This window comes from Bos javanicus, chromosome 17, assembly GCF_032452875.1.
Source record: "Bos javanicus breed banteng chromosome 17, ARS-OSU_banteng_1.0, whole genome shotgun sequence".
Lineage (NCBI taxonomy): Eukaryota > Metazoa > Chordata > Mammalia > Artiodactyla > Bovidae > Bos > Bos javanicus.
This window is the reverse complement of record NC_083884.1, coordinates 69,301,288-69,321,180: the sequence shown is the minus strand read 5'-3', so window position 1 is coordinate 69,321,180 and position 19,893 is coordinate 69,301,288. Positions and strand designations below refer to the sequence as shown.

At 51.6% G+C, this 19,893-nt stretch overlaps 2 protein-coding genes across 3 annotated transcripts in view; one reads left to right on the top strand and one right to left on the bottom strand.

Moving 5' to 3' along the window:
- Window positions 1-3,143: 3,143 nt before the first annotated feature.
- Window positions 3,144-5,563, bottom strand: LOC133229064 (cytochrome b-c1 complex subunit 9). Of its 2 annotated transcripts, none has more exons than XM_061385296.1 (2): window positions 5,146-5,563; window positions 3,144-3,407 (listed from the first exon to the last, which is right to left on the bottom strand). In XM_061385296.1, exons 1-2 carry the CDS (start codon window positions 5,293-5,295, stop codon window positions 3,363-3,365), a joined length of 195 nt encoding a protein of 64 aa, XP_061241280.1. In that variant the 5' UTR covers window positions 5,296-5,563; the 3' UTR covers window positions 3,144-3,362. The 2 variants fall into 2 exon arrangements, with proteins under 2 accessions (XP_061241280.1, XP_061241281.1); XM_061385297.1 differs by having other exon boundaries at window positions 5,086-5,458.
- A 61-nt stretch (window positions 5,564-5,624) lies between these two features.
- Window positions 5,625-19,893, top strand: part of ZMAT5 (zinc finger matrin-type 5) — a 22,819-nt gene continuing 8,550 nt past the window's right edge. Inside the window, exons 1-2 of the mRNA XM_061385295.1 lie at window positions 5,625-5,732; window positions 17,701-17,855. Coding sequence (XP_061241279.1) covers window positions 17,729-17,855 — 127 coding nt within the window. The 5' untranslated portion in view covers window positions 5,625-5,732; window positions 17,701-17,728. The remainder of the gene's footprint in view (window positions 5,733-17,700; window positions 17,856-19,893) is intronic.

Below are 19,893 nucleotides of genomic sequence, written 5' to 3'. Positions count from 1 at the left end.
TATATACATATATATTTTTAAATGGGACGAATATTTAAAAATAGATATCGGCAAAGTCCCCTCAATATCACTGCTCCAGGGCCCGTGGGCAGTGCCTGCTTCCTCACTGAAACACTGGTTTTGCTAATCCTCTCCATTTTTGTTCATGGGATGTGCAAAAAAATGGTATTTCATATTGCTTATTAGTGAAACTGGGCATCTTGTCATGTTTGTGGCCATTTGTATTTCCTATTTTAATTGCCTATTCCTGTCATCCACCCAGCCTCTACTGTGTTAGTCACTTTTTTCTTATGCATTTGAAAGACTGTTTCATATATTAGTGCAGCTGTTGCCACGCTTGTTGGGTACTTTCTCCCAGTTAACACTTAATTTTAGGACTTTCCTGGTGGTCCAGTATTTAAGATGCCTGCTTCAGGCTTCCCGGGGGGCTCAATGGTAAGGATTCGTCTGCTGATGCAGGGGACACAGGTTTGATCCCTAGTCCAGGAAGACCCCACATGCCGTGGAGCAACTAAGCCCGTGTGCCGCAACTACTGAGCCTGTGCTCCAGAGCCTGGGAGCCGAACCCACCAGAGCTTGTGCTCCACAAAAGAAGAAAAAGAAAAGCCCCACAATGAAAAGCTCACACACCACAGTGGAGAGTAGCCCCACTTGATGCAACTAAAGAAAAGTCCGGGCAGCAACAAAGACCTGGCACAGCCAAAAATAAAAGAAATAAAACTTTATTTTAAAAAATGTTAAGCCCCCAAGTCTCTTGGTTTTAAATGGCTACATAATATTTCACCTTAATGCTGCTGCTGCTAAGTCACTTCAGTTGTGTCCGACTCTGTGCAACCCCATAGATGTCAGCCTACCAGGCTCCTTCATCCGTGGGATTTTCCAGGCAAGAGTACTGGAGTGGGGTGCCATTGCCTTCTCTGTTTCACCGTAATAGTAATTCCTATTTTGGATATCTCATCCCTGCCCACCACCCCCTCTCCCCCCAGCCATTATAAACATCATGATGAACATATCTTGTGGCCATTAACTTTTTTTTTTAGGAAAATTTGGTAGAAGTAGAATTTACTGGGTCAAGAGTATGTATATTAAGGATCTTGATACATAAGTACAAAATATCCCCCAGGAAGATGGTACCACTTCACATCCTCTTGCAATAGTCCATCTGCGTCATTTTCCTGTATCCTTGACAAGATTAGGTAATGTTCTTTAGCTTGGCCAGTGTATGCCAAGTTATGTCTGACTTTTTTGCGACCCCATGGACTGTGTAGCTCACCAGGCTCCTCTGTCCGTGGGATTTTTTTCAGGCAAGAATACTGGAATGGGTTGCCATTTCCTTCTCCATGGGATCTATCCCACCCAGGGATCGAACTCGTGTCTCCTGCATTGGCAGGCGGATTATGGCTGAGCCATCAGGGAAGCCCAACTTGGCCAATATGACAGGTATTACCCAGGGCTGCCATGACAGATGACTGCAAACTGAGTGACTGAAAACAACAGAAATCTATTTTCTCCACGTTCTGGAGGGTATTACTCTAAAATCAAGGTTTCATCAAGATCCCTCTAAAGTTTTGGAGGGGAAGAATCCTTGGCCTTGCTTCTGGTTGCTGGCAATCTCTGGCATTCCTTGACCCCTGAAAATCTCTGGCATTCCTTGACCTCTGAAATTCTCATCTTTCAATCTCTGTCTCAGTCTTCTCAAGACACCCGTCATTGGATTTAGAATGACGGGTGTCCAACCCATTACCCCATCTCTTTTTAAAAAAATGTGTATTTTATAATGTGGCTGCTCCAGGTCTCGTTGTGGCATGCAGGATCTTTCAGTTGGGGCAATGTGAACTCTTAGTTGCAGCACTCGGGATCTAGTTCCCTGACCAGAGATCAAAACCGGGCCCCGGGCATTCAGAGCGCAGTCTTAGTCGCTGGACCGCCAGGGGAGTCCCACAACCTCATCTTCATTTAACCGATTACATCTGCAAAGACCCTAACTCCAAATAGGCTCATGTTGAGGTTCTGGGTGGATAATATTCACTCCCATAAAATAGGTAAAATGGGGTTAATATTTGTCTCTTAATTGAAAACAGATATACAACCTCAACTGTCCTGAAGTGCCGATGACAAGTAACGGGGCATCTTAATGTAGAATGGCTTAGAGATACTCTTGCTGCTTGGGCTGAATATGCCTCACTCGAGACAGGTGATCAATTAAGCTCGTTCTAACCCCACTGCCCTGAGCTTGTCATCAGGTGCTCAAGGATATTGTAGAATAACTTTTCAAGAATGCTCCATTTTATTGTTTTTCGCCAGCACACTACTGTCAAATTGTTGGGGAAAGTGTAGTGTAATGTAAATGGCAAATCTTCAACCCCCAGAACTATCTTTTACTTCATGGTGAAATCATTCTTAAAAAGAATAGCCTCTACTCTGGCTCAGGTCTTGATCTGGCTGGCCCCTAGAGCTGTATCTTTGTCAGGTCATGATTTCTCCAGGCCTGGATGTCACCTTCATGAGGATATGCCTCAGGTAGGGCAAACTGGGCAGTTCCTAGGGTCTCTCCAAGCCCCGCATGAGTTTCCCAACTGGCTCTTCCCCCTCAGACACTAGTGGTTGTTCTAGCTCTGGCCCCATCACTCCAGGCTCCAGGTGAAAGATGGTGGGCAAGTGAGTCACTCATCTTCCCGGCCAGTCACCAAACACAACCAAGCGCTCTACTGTTCAGCACATCCCCGCGCTCTCCACGGCAGCTCCCAGCCATGCTGCGTGCTTTCCGATATGCCTTACAGCCATGAGAAGATGAGCTGTGGCCCAGAGAGGTATGCCAGCTTCCCCAGAGATCCTCGGCAACTTAAAGGCAGAATGGAGAATAAACATTTGTTCCCCAGCTGGATCCACAGCGCTTCCCTATGGCCAAGCCAGTTAGCTGTCCTCTGCGTGACTCAAGAATGCAGCTATTGGTTTAGAGGCCAAAGTTGAAGGTTAACACCTCCAGCTCTAGCTCACGGTGTGAAAACTAGAATTCTCTGGAAGTTAATGGGAGATCCAAAATAATGGAATCTGCCCTTCAGATGTCTGCAGAGGACTTTGAAGTGGTGTCAAATAACCGGTAAAGTGAAGAGCAGCTAGTTAAGAAGATGCAGAAGCAGGTCTCAAGGCCAATTTACATTTATTTGCTGATGACTCTGACTAAACATACTTCAAACATAGCAGAAGTTAAAGAGTCTGTCAGGGGACGCCATCTCCTGTCGACAGCTAAAGGTGGTCCGTGGAGAGTGACGCGAGCGTGTCTTCAAGCTGAGGCCGAGGCTCTGGGCAAACAGCTGGTGCTGGACCTGGTCCTTCTGGCCTGGACGGGGGCCTCCCAGGAGCTACTCCTTGTTCTCATACTTGTGCTTGATGTGCTTCCACAGCTTCTGCATTTTAAACACAAGAGCCACAAACGGAGTTTTGCTTCTCACATTGAACAACGCCTCCCACAGCCCTGGACTTAAAACAAGCCTGAGAGAAACGCGTACCACATCCAGACAGCTTGCAGTGGGCAGTCTGGAAGCAATACTAGGCCTGACGTACACTCCTAGCATTTACAGAATGCTCTGAGTCAGTATGTGAAGGAAGGGGGAACGCATGACCTCACTCTACAGGTAACTGAGGTAGAGACACTAAGGGACCTGGGCCCCCAAAGCACACAATTATTAAGGAACAGAGGCTGGAAAATGTCTCTATTCTTGAACTCCCAGGCATTACTCCAGAGGTCCTAAGAGCCTGGTCCCCAAATACTTCACACTGAGCCATATTTTAACCTCATCAGACTTATGATCCCTCGGTCAGGAACTAGCTGTATTCTCATTCCTAAAAGCACCAAGAATGGGTGGATTATGACAACGTTCTGAGATGCCTTCCCCACATACTGAAATGGCCAGGGAACAGCCTGCAAATGAACAGGAGCAGCACTTTCATAAGGACAGAAAGCTGTCCTGGCCACAGGCTGTACATCAGGAGACCGAGCCTGCCTGGGCAGTAGGGCCAGACAGTTTCAAGTTATTAACAGAGTGGTGGAACACAGCTTATTTGCCCAGGACGTTCCTTAGTATGAGCCATAAATTAAATACCTTAACGATATAAAGTCTGCAGAGCACCCAGCACAGTGCCTGGCACCCAGGGACTTTAAAAGGTGGTGTTATTCTCTATCTTATGCTTCCACTTCCTCCCCAGGACTGTAGAAAGTGCTAGTTTTTGAGTGGTACCACCTACCACCTGTGGGCTTCCCTTGGCTCAGACGGTGAAGTGGCTGCCTACAATGAGGGAGACCCGAGTTTGATCCCTGGGTCGGGAAGTTCCCTCGGAGAAGGAAATGGCAACCCACTCCAGTATTCTTGCCTGGAAAATCCCATGGACAGAGGAGTCCGGTAGGCTACAGTCCATGAGGTCGCAAAGAGTCGGACACGACTGAGCGACTTCACTTCACTTCACCTACCACCTACTGCGACACCTTGCCAGCATCTCATGGAATCCTCACAATAATTCCCTGAGATAGCTACTATCATTTCTATTTCACAGAAAAAAGTGAAGCTCAGAGAGGTTAACTCACACAAGTTATTAGGTTGGGGTCCCGGTATTCCCATCCAGGGATCTCCGCTTGTATACCCTCTCGATCCCCCTCACCCCTTAACCACTATTAATACCATCGCCGCCAGCATAGAAAGGCTTCGGAACTGAAAAGTGCTGTCTAAAAAGGCCAGCCCCAGTGTCTAAGAAGATGTCCTATTCACGGCCGTCACCCGCTCAAATGTGCCCTTGAAACCCTCAGACGAAACAGGGGGTCCCGGGTCCAGCCCTGACTTGCCACTGGCCTCCTGGTGGTGTGGCCCTAATAATCCTTTGCTCTCACTAAGCTTTTAGTTAGTTTACGACAAGTGGGTGTGTGGTGTGGGAGATAGCGATACTAACAACCTCTGCACGGTGGGAGCTATTGATCCCGTTGAACATTTTAGGATTCATACCGGCGGGGAACGGACAGACGGAGTCTACAGATAGAAGACATCCAGGGTTCCCTTTACGCTACTCGTAAAGGTAGACTGAGTCCCGCCCCACCTCCACTCGCCCTGTCATCCCTCAGAAGGGCCCAAGGTCAGGGACGGTCCAGGCCCTCACCCCCTCGTTGATGTGTTCGTAGATGGCGTCTGCGCCTTGATCGAAGGCGCGCTCGAAGAACAGGGCGCCCACGACGATGGTGAGGGCGAAGGTAGAGGTCCTGCGAAACAGCAAGGAGTACAACCTCGCAGTCAACGTTGGGGCCGCCATGTTTGTCCGCTGCAGAACGAGCGCCGGCGCCGCGACGACCTTTCTCTCCAAAGGGCCCCCACGTGTAATGCTTTATGGGATTTGTAGTTCTTCTGAATCTCGGTGCTCGTCGTATTGAACTATGGAGGTAAACTGATGGCTTGCGCAGGATTACGGTCTCCTAAAATCCAGATCATGGAATCCCAAACAGCTTGGCGGAACGTATTACTGAATTCTTCTTCTTAAGCATTAAAAAAAAAAATGATTTAATATTTTCACTACAACACCCAGAATCCCTCGCGCTTCCTCCACTTCCGCTCTGTTTCCGCTTTGATTCGCAAAGGTTTCTGGGAAGGGCGGGCCTCTCCCCAACGGGAGGACTACGAATCCCAGCAAGCAGTTCACGGCGTGAGGGCGCCGGAGGAGGAGCTCGGAGCCGTCGGGCCCCGCAGAACCAGGTATGTTCTGTGAAGGGGACATCGAGGGAGAGTTTCTCCTTACCCCCCCGCGGGAGGACTTGGGCTCTTCCAACTAGATCGGCGAGCCCCGCGGCGGGCCGCGCAATTTAACACGACGTGGACTGGATACATGGGCGAGGCCTGGATGCCCTATCTCAAGCTTGTTCCCATTCCTGTCGCCTCTGTCAGCCCCAAGTCCAGGCCTAGAGTTGGAACCTGTGGCAACAAGTCGGGTCCAGGGGGCTGAATCCCTCTGTCCGACCCCCGGGGAAGAGGCGATTCTGCCCCTGCTTTCTATACTCCTCATCCCTGGGTTTCGCAAGCTGACAACCTGGCTTGGAAGACGGGAGACCTAGATCCACTTATTCCTTCTGGGGAATAGAAATAGCAAGAACTTAGGAGGACGAGGGCGATCCAGTAAATGTTTTCTAAGAGGCCCTGGGCACAACGCTGCGGATCCAGCGGTGAACAAGTCCCTGCCCTCATGAAGCGCTCCTTCTAATGTGTGTGGGGAGGGGCAGTAATAACAAGTAATACTTAGAAGAGCAGAAGACAGGTTGATTGGGGAGGGAGTGGTGGTAATATTTTAGCCAGGGTGCCCAGGAAGACACTTAACCTTAGACCTGAGTGAATGAATAGTAGCAGTTCAAACAGGAAAACATTGGTGCAAAGGCCTTGAGACTGCTCTGTCCTGGGGTGTTCCAGGGGAAAAAGTAGAATGGACTGTGAGGAGCTCAGATCAGCTCATATCTGGCCTTGTAAGCCACAGTAAAGAGTCTTATTTTTCCTTATTGCACTAGGAAGCCACTGATGGGTTTTAAGCTGGGGTGTGACATGATCTGATTTACTTTCAAGGTCATTTCTGGCTGCTCTCCAGGGATCAGACTGAAGAGGGGAAGTTGCTGTGGTGGGAGTGGAGGCTGGATGGTAATTTAGATTAGGGTGTGGATTAGAGTAGTGATCAGATTTGGAATGTATTTAGGGGGTGGGTAAAACGGAACAAGCTGACAGATGCATGTAGGGGGTTCAGTTCAGTTGCTCAGTTGTGTCTGACCCTTTGCACGCCGGGCCTCCCTGTCCATCACCAACTCTCGGAGTTTACTCAAACTGAGGTCCATTGAGTCGGTGATGCCATCCAACCATCTCATCCTCTGTCATCCCCTTCTCCTCCTGCCCTCAATCTTTCCCAGAATCAGGGTCTTTTCCAATGAGTCAGCTCTTCACATCAGGTGGCCAAAACATTGGAGTTTGAGCTTCAACATCAGTCCTTCCAATGAACACCCAGGACTGATCGATCTCTTTTAGGATGGACTGGTTGGATCTCCTTGTAGTCCAAGGGACTCTCAAGAGTCTTCTTCAACACCACAGTTCAAAAGCATCAATTCTTCCGCGCTCAGCTTTCTTTATAGTCCAACTCTCACATCCATACATGACCACTGAAAACACCATAGCCTTGCCTAGATGGATCTTTGTTGGCAAAGTAATGTCTCTGCTTTTGAATATGCTATCTAGGTTGGTCATAACTTTCCTTCCAAGGAGTAAGCATCTTTTAATTTCATAGCTGCCAGCTACACCATCTACAGTGATTTTGGAGCCCCAAATAATAAAGTCTGCCACTGTTTCCACTGTTTCCCCCATATATTTGCCATGAAGTGATGGGACCGGATGCCATGATCTTAGTTTTCTGAATGTTGAGCTTTAAGCCAACTTTTTCACTCTCCTCTTTCACTTTCATCAAGAGGCTCTTTAGCTCCTCTTCACTTTCTGCCATAAGGGTGGTGTCATCTGCATGTCTGAGGTTATTGATATTTCTCCCGGCAATCTTGATTCCAGCTTGTGCTTCCTCCAGCCCAGCGTTTCTCATGATGTACTCTGCATATAAGTTAAATAAGCAGGGTGACAATATACAGCCTTGACATACTCCTTTTCCTATTCGGAACCAGTCTGTTGTTCCATGTCCAGTTGTTACTGTTGCTTCCTGACCTGCATACAGATTTCTGAGGAGGCAGGTCAGGTGGTCTGGTATTCCCATCTCTTTCAGAATTTTCCAGTTTGTTGTGGTCTACACAGTCAAAGGCTTTGGCATAGTCAATAAAGCAGAAATAGATGTGTTTCTGGAACTCTCTTGCTTTTTTGATGATCTAGCAGATGTTGGCAATTTGATCTCTGGTTCCTCTGCCTTTTCTAAATCCAGCTTGAACATCTGGAAGTTCACGGTTCATGTATTGTTGAAGCCTGGCTTGGAGAATTTTGAGCATTACTTTACTAGCGTGTGAGATGAGTGCAATTGTGCGGTAGTTTGAGCATTCTTTGGCATTGCTTTTCTTTGGGATTGGAATGAAAACTGACCTTTTCCAGTCCTGTGGCCACTGCTGAGTTTTCCAAATTTGCTGGCATATTGAGTGCAGCACTTTCACAGCATCATCTTTTAGGATTTGAAATAGCTTAGTGGAATTCCATCAGCTCTACTAGCTTTGTTCTTAGTGATGCTTCCTAAGGCCCACTTGACTTCATATTCCAGGATGTCTGGCTCTAGGTGAGTGATGTAGGGGGTACCGGAAAGAGAAATCGAGGATGACATCAAAGTTTTGACTTCAGCAACTTAAAATCAAAGGAATGATTTTAGCTTCTCTTTGGCCATGTTAAGCTTGAACTGCTCCTTAGATGTCAAGTGGAGGTGGTTGTTGTTCAGTCGCTAAATGGTGTCTGACTCTTTGTGACCCCATGGACTGCAGCACACCAGGCTCCTCTGTCCTCCACTATCTCCCAGAGTTTGCTCATATGCATGTCCATTTAGTGGGTGATGCTGTCTAACCATCTCATCCTCTGCCGCCCTCTTCTCCTTTTGCCTTTGATCTCTCCCAGCATCAGATCTTTTCCAGTGAGACAGCTTTTTGCATCAAGTAGCCAAAGTATTGCAGCTTTAGCTTCATCATCAGTCCTTCCAAGGAACATTCAAGGTTGATTTCCTTTCCTTGACTGGTTTGATTTCCTTGCAGTCCGAGGGACTCTCAGGAGTCTTCTCCAGCACCACAGTTCAAAAGCTTCAGTTCTTCGGTGCTCAGCCTTCTTTATGGTCCAGCTCATATCCGTACATGACTACTGGAGAAACCACAGCTTTGACCACGTGGAGCTTTGTCGGCAAAGTGATGTTTCTGTTTTTACTACGTTGTCTAGGTTTGTCATGGCTTTCCTTCCAAGGAGCAAGCGTCTTTTAATTTCATGGCTTCAGTCACTGTCCACAGTGATTTTGGAGCCCAAGAAAGTAAAATCTGCCACTGCTTCTGTGCAGAGGGTACTAGTGATATGAGTCTGGAGTTCAAAGGAGAGGTCTGAGCCAGGGATAAGTCATTTGTGTAGGTGTGGCATCGAACAGCAGGGACCGGACTGGAAACCTGGATCCACCTCTGACTTGTAAAAGCAACTGTAATGCCTTATTAGGGGATGGGGAGGGAAAATGTGAAATGCTCTATAACCATGACCAGTTATTTTCTATTTGCAAAGCATCTTGGTAGCCCGTTGGGGCAGGAGGTTGTGAAGCTTCTGGGAAAGAACACTTGTATCTTGCTGACAGCTAGTCTGGCTGATGGTGAGTTAAGAGGAGGGAGGAATTATTTTAGGTGAGATGGGTAGGGACCACAGGGAGTTAAGGTATGGCTTATTTTTATTTTTTTGCCTTTTTAGTTAATTCTCATTTTGGAGCAAGACTTTATAAAAAAATCGAATTTTCTTTAAGCTGTTGCTTTCAGTTTAGAAATTATTATTCTATGTGTAAACCTAAAAAAATAAGAAAAATAACCTTAACTTTCCCTTTGATTAATATTTGAACTTAAGTTGAGCAAACAAAATTCCTTTAAACATTCAGCCCTATCTTTAGCCCAATTACATTCCCTTACACATTTAATTCCACTTATACATTTAATATATTTAATTTTCCTTTTAAGTACTTCGGAGATATACCCTAATAAGTATAATATCCCCAGAATACTTAAACAATTAACTAGAAAAGCCAATAAATTAAATTTATAAATGTGATAAATTTTAAGTTATTGTAAACAGTTTGATGCTTTAAACAGACTTAGTCATGTTCTCTTATGTCACATTTTCTCATTCTGGGGATTCACAAAATCCTGGTTCCATCTCTGTCATGAGATGAGAACACGGGGGCACTCTTAGAAGCCTTTCTAGCACCCCAGGCGTTGCGTGCAGGTGTTTAATACGCAGCCAGCGTTTCCAACCATTGCTAACTCCTCAACTTAGAATAACAAGTCTCATAGAATCACTGACAGGTAATTTATCAGTCGTATGCTTGTGCTCGGCCACTCAGTCATGTCAGACTCTTGGTGACCCCATGAACTGTAGCCCGCCGGGCTCTTCTGACCATGGGATTTTCTAGGCAAGAATACTGGCATGGGTTGCCATTTCCTCCTCCAGAGGATCTTCCTGACCCAGGGATTGAGTCCACATCTCCTGCATTGGCAGGCAGATTGTCTACCACTGCACCCACTGGGAAGCCCATTTTATCAATTATCTAACTACAAGTTTTAATTTTTATATATTTTAAATTGGAATCAATTTAATCAATTCCTGAAAAACCATGCTTTTCTCTTGTATACTCAATAGAAATTCTTTTCAGTGAGATACTTTTAAATACCAAGTATACACTGATTATTAATAAACTTAGGACAAGAACATTAATACAGTAATCGAGAGAAATTTGCATTCTAACCAGGGAGTCTAGCACCCCCTAGCAGAAAAGTGTTTGAAATCCAGTCAAAGCAAAGTGTTTTATCCACTTTTCTGAGTTATGCTTTGCTTAACTCAGATTATTTGAGCAAATTAGTTGCTCTTCTACCTCTATTTTCTTTTCTAAAAATTGATTGTCTACATTAATCAAATTCCATGAAAAGTGAAAGTCGCATCAGATTCTTTGCGACCCCATGGACTCTACAGTCCATGAAATTCTTCAGGCCAGAATACTGGAGTGGGTAGCCTTTCCCTTCTCCAGGGGATCTTCCCAACTCAGGGATCGAGCCCAGTTGTCCCACATTGCAGTGGATTCTTTACCAGCTGAGCCACAAGGGAAGCCCAAGAATACTGGAATGGGTAGCCTATCCCTCCTCCAGCAGATCTTCCCGACCCGGGAATCAAACCAGGGTCTCCTGAATTGCAGGTGGATTCTTTACCAACAGAGCTATCAGGGAATCCCAGTCAAATTCCTTACATATATCTTTAAAAAAGAAAAAAAGATGTATTCATTTGTTCATTTTTACCGTGCTGGGTCTTCATTGCTGTGCGCAGGCTTTCACTCCTTGTGGAGGGCGGGGCTTCTCTTTGTTGAGGAGCCCAGGCTCTAGAGCGCAGGCCTGGTAATTGTGGCACATGGGCCTAATTGCTGCCGTAGCATGTGGAATCTTCCCGAACCTGGGATCGAACCTGTGTCCCCTGCATTGGCAGGTGGATTCTTAACTGCTGGACCACTGGGGAAGTCCTCTATTTTCAGTTTTAAACTCTCCTGGAGTGTGACAGGAGACTTAGCTAGTAAGAAAAGTGTTTTATCCACTTTTCTGAGTTATGCTTTGCTTTCCGGTCAAGTCGGGGTTTCAGCACACTGAGGGTGTTTGTAGACCAGCAGATTTCCAACTGGGACACGAATTTGGGGGCTGTGTCCACCCAGAGTGACTGCCTTCAGCAGAGGCTGCCGGTGGCATGCAGGGGAAGAGAAGGTTGATGAAGAGTGGAACCTCAGTTCTCCAGGCTTTTGTTTCTTCGGGGTATCTGCTGCTGCTGCTGCTAAGTCGCTTCAGTCGTGTCCGACTCTGTGCGACCCCATAGACGGTATCTGCTAGGGGGCTGCTAGATTCACTGGTTAGAATGCAAATTTCTCCAGATCTGCTGAGTCAGAATTCCTGAGGATCCGATTCAGGAGGCTTCATTTTTAATAAGCTCCTCACCAGGAACAATGGAAAAATTTGAGGAGTTGTTTTCAGAGGGTTGATCTGATGCTGCCCAGGGTGGGCTGAACTAAGGAGGCTGGTCCAGAACCCGCCTGCCAATGCAGGAGACATGGGTTCGATTCCTGGTCTGGGAAGATCCCTTGGAGAAGGGAATGGCTACCCACTCTGGTATTCTTGTCTGGGAAATTCCATGGACAGAAGAGCCCGGCGGGCTATAGTCCATGGGATCTCTGAGTCAGACATGACTTAGCGACTAAATAACAACGACAAACCAGATGTTATTGAAATAAAAATGTGAGAAAAAGGAAATAAAGGGCAGGGGGAGGCTGGTCTCCGTGTGAAAGGGTGAGATGTGACTTGGGCAGCCGTGGCAGAGAGTCCTGTGGTATTGGGAGCCCAGGCTTGGGGGTGGTGGGGGGAGGGTGGAGAAGGGAAGGGCAGAGATGTTTTGGAATTGGGGCGTGTGGTTCAAGAGCCTCCTTCGGGTGATTTTTTACCTCTCCTCTTTGGAGCTCTGTCGTTTCAGGAGGTCAGGATGAGAGAGCTGTGTGGTTGCTACAAGACCCCGAGGGCATCTGAGGGAGACCCTTAGCATCTCGGGGGTCCCATCAGGGGAGACATTTGGGCCTCCTAGGCGCTGCTGTCGGGGCTGGGTCCCAAGCAGGCAGTCTGCAGGCCTCCCGTGTGGGGCGGGTCTGATGCCACCGACTCCAGGCGGCGGGCATCTGCGATGCTGGGATGTTGCCACGCTCCTAGTGGGCGCGCCACAGAGCCGCCCTCTGGCTGAGGCTTGCTGTTTACCTGGGGTCTGGCGGTGCCGTAATCAGAGGAAATGACAGGTGAGCCCGAGGGCAGCGTGTGGAGAGCACAAGCCTGGATCATTACAGGCTGCCTCCCAGCCCCCGCGGCCGAGCTGTTGGCTTATTTTAGCCTTGTGCCAAAGCCAGCTCTGGACCCGAGCTGCTCGCGATAAAAGGAACTGCGAATATCAGCAGCGCAGCCTCGGGGGTGGGGCGCTGGGCCCCGGGCGAGAGGCGGCCCCGCAGCTGCAGCAGGTGCCTGGGGTGCGCCCGCCGGCCCTCCCGCAGCGCTCGGGTTGATGAGAGGCCATCAGGGTCTCTCCCAGTCTCGGCTTTGAGCAAATTAGGAAGTGAGTGTTTCTGAATGTGTGTCCCCGCCTGTGAAATGGACGTCCTGGTGTCTGCTCAGGGGTCTGTGAGGATCAGGCAAGAGAATGCCTCGCGAGTCAAATCTGACTCTCTTTTCTTCCCTTCTCCTCCTCCCCGCATCTCAGCTCATTGGTCATCCTTTCCTCGAGCCCGCCGGGTGTGGGCTAAGTGGGCCGGGGGGCTCTGCTGGGGACAGAAGCCCTACGGGGAGGGTGGCAGACCCGCCCTGGGGGGCTCGTGTCTCTCTTCTAGTCCTCATGCTCGTCCCCATATTCAAGCTTATGGAGAAGAGGGTGGGTGAGCCGGTGAGCAGGTGGCACGAGGCCTCGGGCAGGTGGGCAGGTCCCTCGCTCGTCCCAGCAGCCACGCTGCGTTTGACCAGCTGCAGCCTCCGGACGGACAGACAGCGCTCTCTGCCCTGGTGGAGCTGTCTTCTAGCGGGGACGCAGCCGGTTTGACAGTAAATCAGCATGTGAGACGAGCTCTGGAAAACAGAGCAGGTGGCAAGAGGGACAGACGTGTCTGCTGCTGAGACTTTGGCTGCAGTTTTGAATCAGGGGGGAGGAGTGAGCCCCCCGGGTGACGATGGCAACAGCAGTCACAGCCTCCACTCTCCGCGGTGGTAAATTCACAGCGGCGGCGGGGTTCCCGTTTTCTAGCTGAGGACAGACCCTGGGAGGTGAAAAGGACTTTCCAGAGGTCACCCAGCTGATAAGCGGTAGAGCTGGAACTCAAACCCAGGCCTGTGTGACCCCAGAAGGTGGTCCCCCCTAGCCTTGCCCTCTGCCAGTGGTCACGAGGAGCCACTCTGTCACCTGGCACAGGTCCAGGGAGCCAGCAGATGCTGTCGCCACTGCAGACCTGGTCTCCAGGAGTGGGCGGGCAGTGCCGCCTGTGTTCCCGGCGAGGGAGCGGAGCCGGCTGGTCCTGTGTTCCCGGACGGGGCTGCGCTCACATGGTGCAGAGCGTCCTCGGAGGACGGGGATGAATCACGGCTGCGGAGAGGGCCCGCTTACTCAGCACCCCATGCTGGCATCTGGGTGCCAGGACATGGCTGGCCGTCCCCACCCCCGCCCCTGCCCTGGCCTCCCTCTCAGGACTGCCAAGTGCGGTGGTGCAGGCTGTGCCCTGTGCAAGGACTCCTGGCACGCTCCGCCTGCCGAGTTGTGTGTCTGTCCAGAGGGCTCTGCAGCCGCAGCCCCTCCTAATGTGCGCCGGGACACTGGAGCAGGAGGTCGGGAGCCCTGGAGGTTCACACCTGGGCGGTACCCGGCCAAGGTCACCTTGCTGGGGGCCAGCTTCTGCCCAGGGACAGGGCCTCTGCCTCCTGGGGTCAGGCCTGTGAAGGCGGCAGGAAGTGCTGGCCCCTGTAAAGCTGCTCTACTCCCCCAACCGCATTCCGGGGCACGAGGGGGGGGTGGGGGGGTGGGGGCCGCACAGCTGCAGGGCAGGCGGGGGTCTTAGGCTGCCATGGGAGCTGCGAACTAGTCTCGTGCCGCCTTGTGCTGGGTGCTGCGGACGGCTCACTTCCCCTCTCCTGGCCTCGCTTTCCTCATCTGTATTATGGAGCAGCTGATCACAGAGGTCACTTGGGCACTGATACCCTGGCTTTTTGGAGGCCAGCAATAATGATGGTGATGACGGACAGTGTCTCTTGAGGGCCTGCTGTGGGCCAGGCTCTCTGTTATGTGTCTCTGTGTGTGTGTGTGTGTGTGTCTGTCTGTCTGTCTTTGTGCTTTTAGAGATCTCCTGGCCTAGCTGCCTACCTCCTGCTTTCCATGTGGGGAGACTGAGGCCTGGAGAGGGCATGGGACAGAGCCACAGCCTGGCAGAGCCGGGATGGGATGGACAGCTGAGCACCTCCCTGCCCAATGAGGGGTGGCTCGGGTGGGCAGCGGGGAGGAGGCATGGGTGGGTGTTGCTGCTGCGGCAGCCCTCAGCTGAGACTGGTGTGTCCCCTGAGGTTTGTGTATGTGAGAGACGGGAAAACACAGACACACGCAGCCCAGCCCGAAGCGCTCATCATTTGAACTGGTGTCACTGGGTAGGTTGAGGGAGGGGTGTGTAATCTTCATTTCCTGGTGGGTTGGTGGATGGCTTTTCCAGCAGACTTGAGCTCCGGGCGTGACGAGGCTTGCTATTCTTCCTGGAGGTGTGATCTGGAGCACCCCAGCCCCTCTCTGAGCCTCAGTTTCCTCCTTTGTAAATGGGATCATGATACATACCTCCTGAGACTTGAAGGGGCCATGTAGTCCTGGGGGTGTTGTGAGTAAACAGCAGAGGAAAGCTGTCATCGGTGTGATCTGTTGGGAGGAGACTCTCCTAGCCGTGGGGAGTGTGGGCTCCAGAGCCATCCCCGCTGTGTTCTCAGCCAGGCCTGGCCGCTCTCCGGCAGCGTGATCTTGGCTCAGTCATTTCCCTTCTGGGAGTCTCAGAGCCCTCATCTGAAACCTCACCGGTTGTCCTGAGGATTCAGAGAGAGGACGCCTTCTAGAGCTTTGAGCCCAGTGCTGGCCTGTGGTAGGTGCTCGGTGGAACCACATACTACATGACATTTATCGTGCGCTCGAGCAATGCCAGACATCGTTAGCGTCATTTACGTTGCTAAGTCGCAACTGACTCTTTTGCGACCCCATGGACTATAGCCCACCAGGCTCTTTTGTCCATGGGATTCTCCAGGCAAGAATAATGGAGTGGGTAGCCATTTCCTTCTCCAGGGTGTCTTCCCAACCGACGGGTCGAGCCCCCATCTCCTGCTTTGGCAGGCGGGTTCTTTACCACTGAGCCCACCAGGGAAGCCCTCTATTGCTATTTCTCTTTTACTAATAATTCATTTGGATAAGCAAACTTCTGTGTGCTGCTCTCTAAGCAATTAGCCAGCCAGTCAGACCCATTGCCCCGTATTCCTAGCTTGAATGTAGAGGCCTGGAGGGGTCTGGTGTCACACAGCTGGCTTCCCAGTGCCCTGGGGGGTTTTGCTCAGGGGAGTCTGCCAAGTGCCCCGTTCCATCACAGCCTCCCGAGGGACGCCCCTCCCCTGGCCCTTCCCCCTGCCCGTTCCTCTCCTCTGAGCTGCTTCAGGCCTCGTGAACGGCTTGGTTAAGCACTCGGCCGTTAAACGTTCATCTCTTACAATTTCAATCCAATTCCTATAAGTTTATTGGCAAGATGGGGTGTATTAGAGCTGCCAAATTTAATATATCAAGTCCGTGTGTCTGGGATGTGGTTTCTCAGCAGTAATAGGAGAAGAGAGGTTTTATACGTTTTCATTTTGAGTGACTGTCTGCTCCTGATCCCATTACTGCCCTTGACTTAATGGCTGCTGTCTGCCACAGGAGCGGCCTTCTCCAGGGGGTTCGTTTGTCTCTGTGTCCCTCCCCATTATCAGGAGGGATACATCCCAAGATGTATCTATCCCCCTCTGGCTGCCCTGTGGATTGGCTCTCAGCTTTAACTGTATTCTCCGGGCCCCAGGAGGCGGGGGTTTCTGCTGCTGGCCTGGGCTGTTACCTGGTGACCCTTGGGGAAGTCACTTTCCCTCTCCCGCTCTGGGAAAGGAGGGGTCAGACTGTAGGACCTGAAAGGTGTGGGAAGATTCTGGGCTCAGCCCTTTGCCGATCCCACTTGATGGCCCCAAGTGGACCCGTCTGTCCTCTCGTCTTGTGACACCAAATGGGGACCCAAGGGCTGGCCATGAGCCACAGAGTTGCCACCTGCCTCTGGCTGCGGTGGTTACCACCAGTGAGGGGTCTTATGGGTCTGAAGACCCTGAACTGTTTCGTTTTCCTCCGTGATCGCCACCTGAGCCATCAGTGCCTGCGTGTCCGCCCGAGCCCTCTGGCTTCTCTAAGCCTTGAGCTGACTGTGGAAGGGCGGACACCGGCGGCGGGATCGTCGGGCACTGGGGGTTGCCTTCCACGTACCAGAGTGTGACCTTGGGCAAGTCACTTCCTCTGTCTGAACCTGTTGTTCCCATAAGGAAAATGGGAATTAATTCATTTGTTCAACACACATTTGGTAGCCTTCTCTGTACTGTGCACCACTTTGGGGGCTGCAGCAACACACAAAACAAAAATATCCCAGCCCGCAGGCATGTATATTCCTCTTGAAGAAACAATATAATAAACATAACAAATAACATTACTTCAAAGGTGGTAAAGTGGAGCAGGGAATGGGAAAAGCCAAGCGGAGGTTCTGCCATTTTCAATGAAGTAGTCCGGGAGATTACTGAGAAGGTAGTATTTGAGCAAAGATGGAAGGAGCACAGCTCTGAGAGGGGAGATGAGAGGTGTGGGGGGCCCTGCGGGGGGCCGGCCAGTGGCGGGCAGGCGGCCTTCTCCAGCCTGGCTGCAGGTGAGAACCCCCGGGAGCATTTTTTTTTTTTTTTTCCCCGGGAGCATTGAAACAGGCTGACGCCCTCGGCCTCACCCACAGTGGCTCTGCTCTCACCGGCCTGGGGTAGAAGATGGGCATCAGCATTGTTAAAAGAGGGACTTTCCTGGCGGCCCAGCGGTTAAGACTCCACACTTCCAGCGCAGGGGGTACAGTTTCCATCCCTGGTTGGGGAACTAAGATCCCACATGCTATGTGGCAGGGCCAAAGAAATAACAAAATTGAAAAAATGAAATAAAATTGAGGGGGGTAAAAAAGTAGGATTGTCAAACAGTCCCTCCAGAATGTGGCATCGCAGGCAGGCTCTGAGTATCTGCCCGTGTGGTTCCTCCCAAGCTGTCTGGGAGCCTTCCTCCCCTGGCACAGGCCAGGCCCCCGGCGCGCCCCTCTGCACTCCAGGTGGGTTGGTGGCGTGCCCTCCACGCTCTGACCCAGCGCCCTGACCTGCAGGCAGTGGCAGCTGCCAGCGCGGGTCACCATGGGGAAGCGTTACTTCTGCGACTACTGCGACCGGTCCTTCCAGGACAACCTGCACAACCGCAAGAAGCACCTGAACGGGCTGCAGCACCTCAAGGCCAAGAAGCTCTGGTACGACATGTTCCGAGGTGAGTATTGCAGGCCGGGCGGCCCGGCGGGGGAACCCTGGTCTCCAATCGCTCTGATCGTCCATGGAGAAGCGCTGTGGGCCAGCGACCATCCTGGCCTGGGCTCTCTGAAGAGCCAGAGAGAGAGGCCCGGGCCGCTGGCCCCTGAGGCAGACGGGCCCTCGGAGGGGCATGTGGCAGGCGTGCTCCTCTCCCCACAGTCCTGACTGGAGGCTCCGTTCTCAGACCCCTTGCTAGGCTCTGGGGGACACCAGGGACAGGGAGAGGGCCTCTCTGAGGAGCTGGTATTCCAGCCCACAGCTTAGGGACAAGCCCGTGCTCCATCCTGAGCAGGTGTTCTTGTCGCAGGAGAGAGGGCGAGGAGGAGGGGCTGAAGCTGGCCACGGGGCTGGGGAGCATTTGGCGCGTGCCTGGCTGCCCAAGAGGCTCTGAAGACCGAAAAGTGAATAAAACAGGGCCCCTCTGCTCCATGACCTTGCACCCCGTTATGACAGCGTGGTCAGGGTGGAACCCCGTCCTGTCCAGGCCTCCGTGCCCTGCTGACCTTTCCCTCCAAGCTCCAGCCACACTGGCCATGGCCAGTACTGTCCCCTCTGCTGCCAGGCCTTTCCTGCTGTCCTGCCCTCCCCCAGAGAGTCCTCCGGGACGCCCTCTCTGACCCCTGGGCCAGGGCAGGTCATCTGGCCGCGTGCTAGCTGTTTACCTCGCTCATAACCGCATGGATTAGTGTGACTATCGGAGTGGAAGGAAGGACCAGGTCTCACTTGTCCTCTGCTAAATCCTCATCCTGGCACAGCGCCTGGCGCCCAGGACGTGCTCGGGAAATGTTTGCCGGGCAAATGTCTCAATGAACGAGCAAACAGACCCAGGGCAGCAGGGCAGCTGTTCATCTGGAGAGCTGAAGCGAGGAGGACCAATGCGGTCAGACCGCAAGGAGCCTTGAATGCCGAGCAGAGGGGCGGGCCTGGGCTGGGGGTTCTCAACCCTGGGCGCACTTCAGCATCACCGAGGAGCATTTTAACAGTTCTCAAGCCCTCCCCTCAGATGAAATAAAACAGAAGCTGGGAAAGACAGGCTGGGGCTCAGTAGACTTGAAAAGCTGCCTGGAGCTTCTGCCGTGTGGCTGGAGTTGGAGCCAGCAGCCAGATGCTGGACAGCCTGGAGCCCTTCCCCATAGGGTTGTCTTGACAACCTTGTCAAGACTCAGACTCAGCCCCTCTTCCAGTTTCGCTGTCCTGCCTGGGAGATGGGTGGCAGCGGAGGCTCTGAGCAGTGTCCAGATGCCTTCCACGGGCCCACCTCCCCAGGGGAAGCCTCTGGCACCAGCGGGGTGGGCTGAATAACAGGCCTAGTACTGACAGATGGACCTCGCCCCACGCTGCCAGCCCCACCCACGCTCCGGCAGGCAGGCGGGAGTGAGTCCTCTGGTAACTAACTGCAGACCTCAGCAGCCCAGCCCCGCCCCCGGCCACCAGCTGGCCCACCTGAGGAGGTGAGGAGCCCCCATCAGAGTCAGCTACTCACTGCTGGTGCTCAGCTGCTCAGTTGTGTCCAACTCTTTGCGACCCTATGGACTGTAGCCCTCCAGGCTCCTCTGTCCAAGGGGTTTCCCAGACAAGAACTAGAGTGGATTGCCATTTCCTCCTCCAGGGGATCTTCCTGACCCAGGAACTGAACCCGCACCTTCTGTGTCTCCTGCATTGCAGGCAGGTTCTTTACCTGCTGATCCATCAGGGAAGCCCAACACCAGGGAATCAGCAGCCACACGGGAAAGGGCAGGGGCTTGAGACTCACAGCTAGGGGTCAAACTTGGCACTGCCAGTTCCTGTCTGTGCCCCTTTTCCTTGCGTGAACCTCAGTATTCCCATCTGCAAAATGGGCCTATTTGCATATATGATGGGTTTATGGGGAGGTCATGGAGTAAGAACTGCTCCTGTTGTTTGAGCTTCCACTTCTGGCTGCATGTTGGCATTACCGGGGACACTGGTGCTGAGGCTGCTCCCAGCTGCACTTTCCTGGCAAAATTCTAATGTGTGAC

Bases quoted from the DNA above. Each gene is read 5' to 3' on its own strand.
- LOC133229064 (XM_061385296.1), bottom strand. From the start codon at position 5,295: ATGGCGGCCCCAACGTTGACTGCGAGGTTGTACTCCTTGCTGTTTCGC. The intron at 3,408-5,145 runs GTGAGGGCCTGG...TTTAAAATGCAG, and splicing joins ACGAACACATCAACGAGGGG to AAGCTGTGGAAGCACATCAA.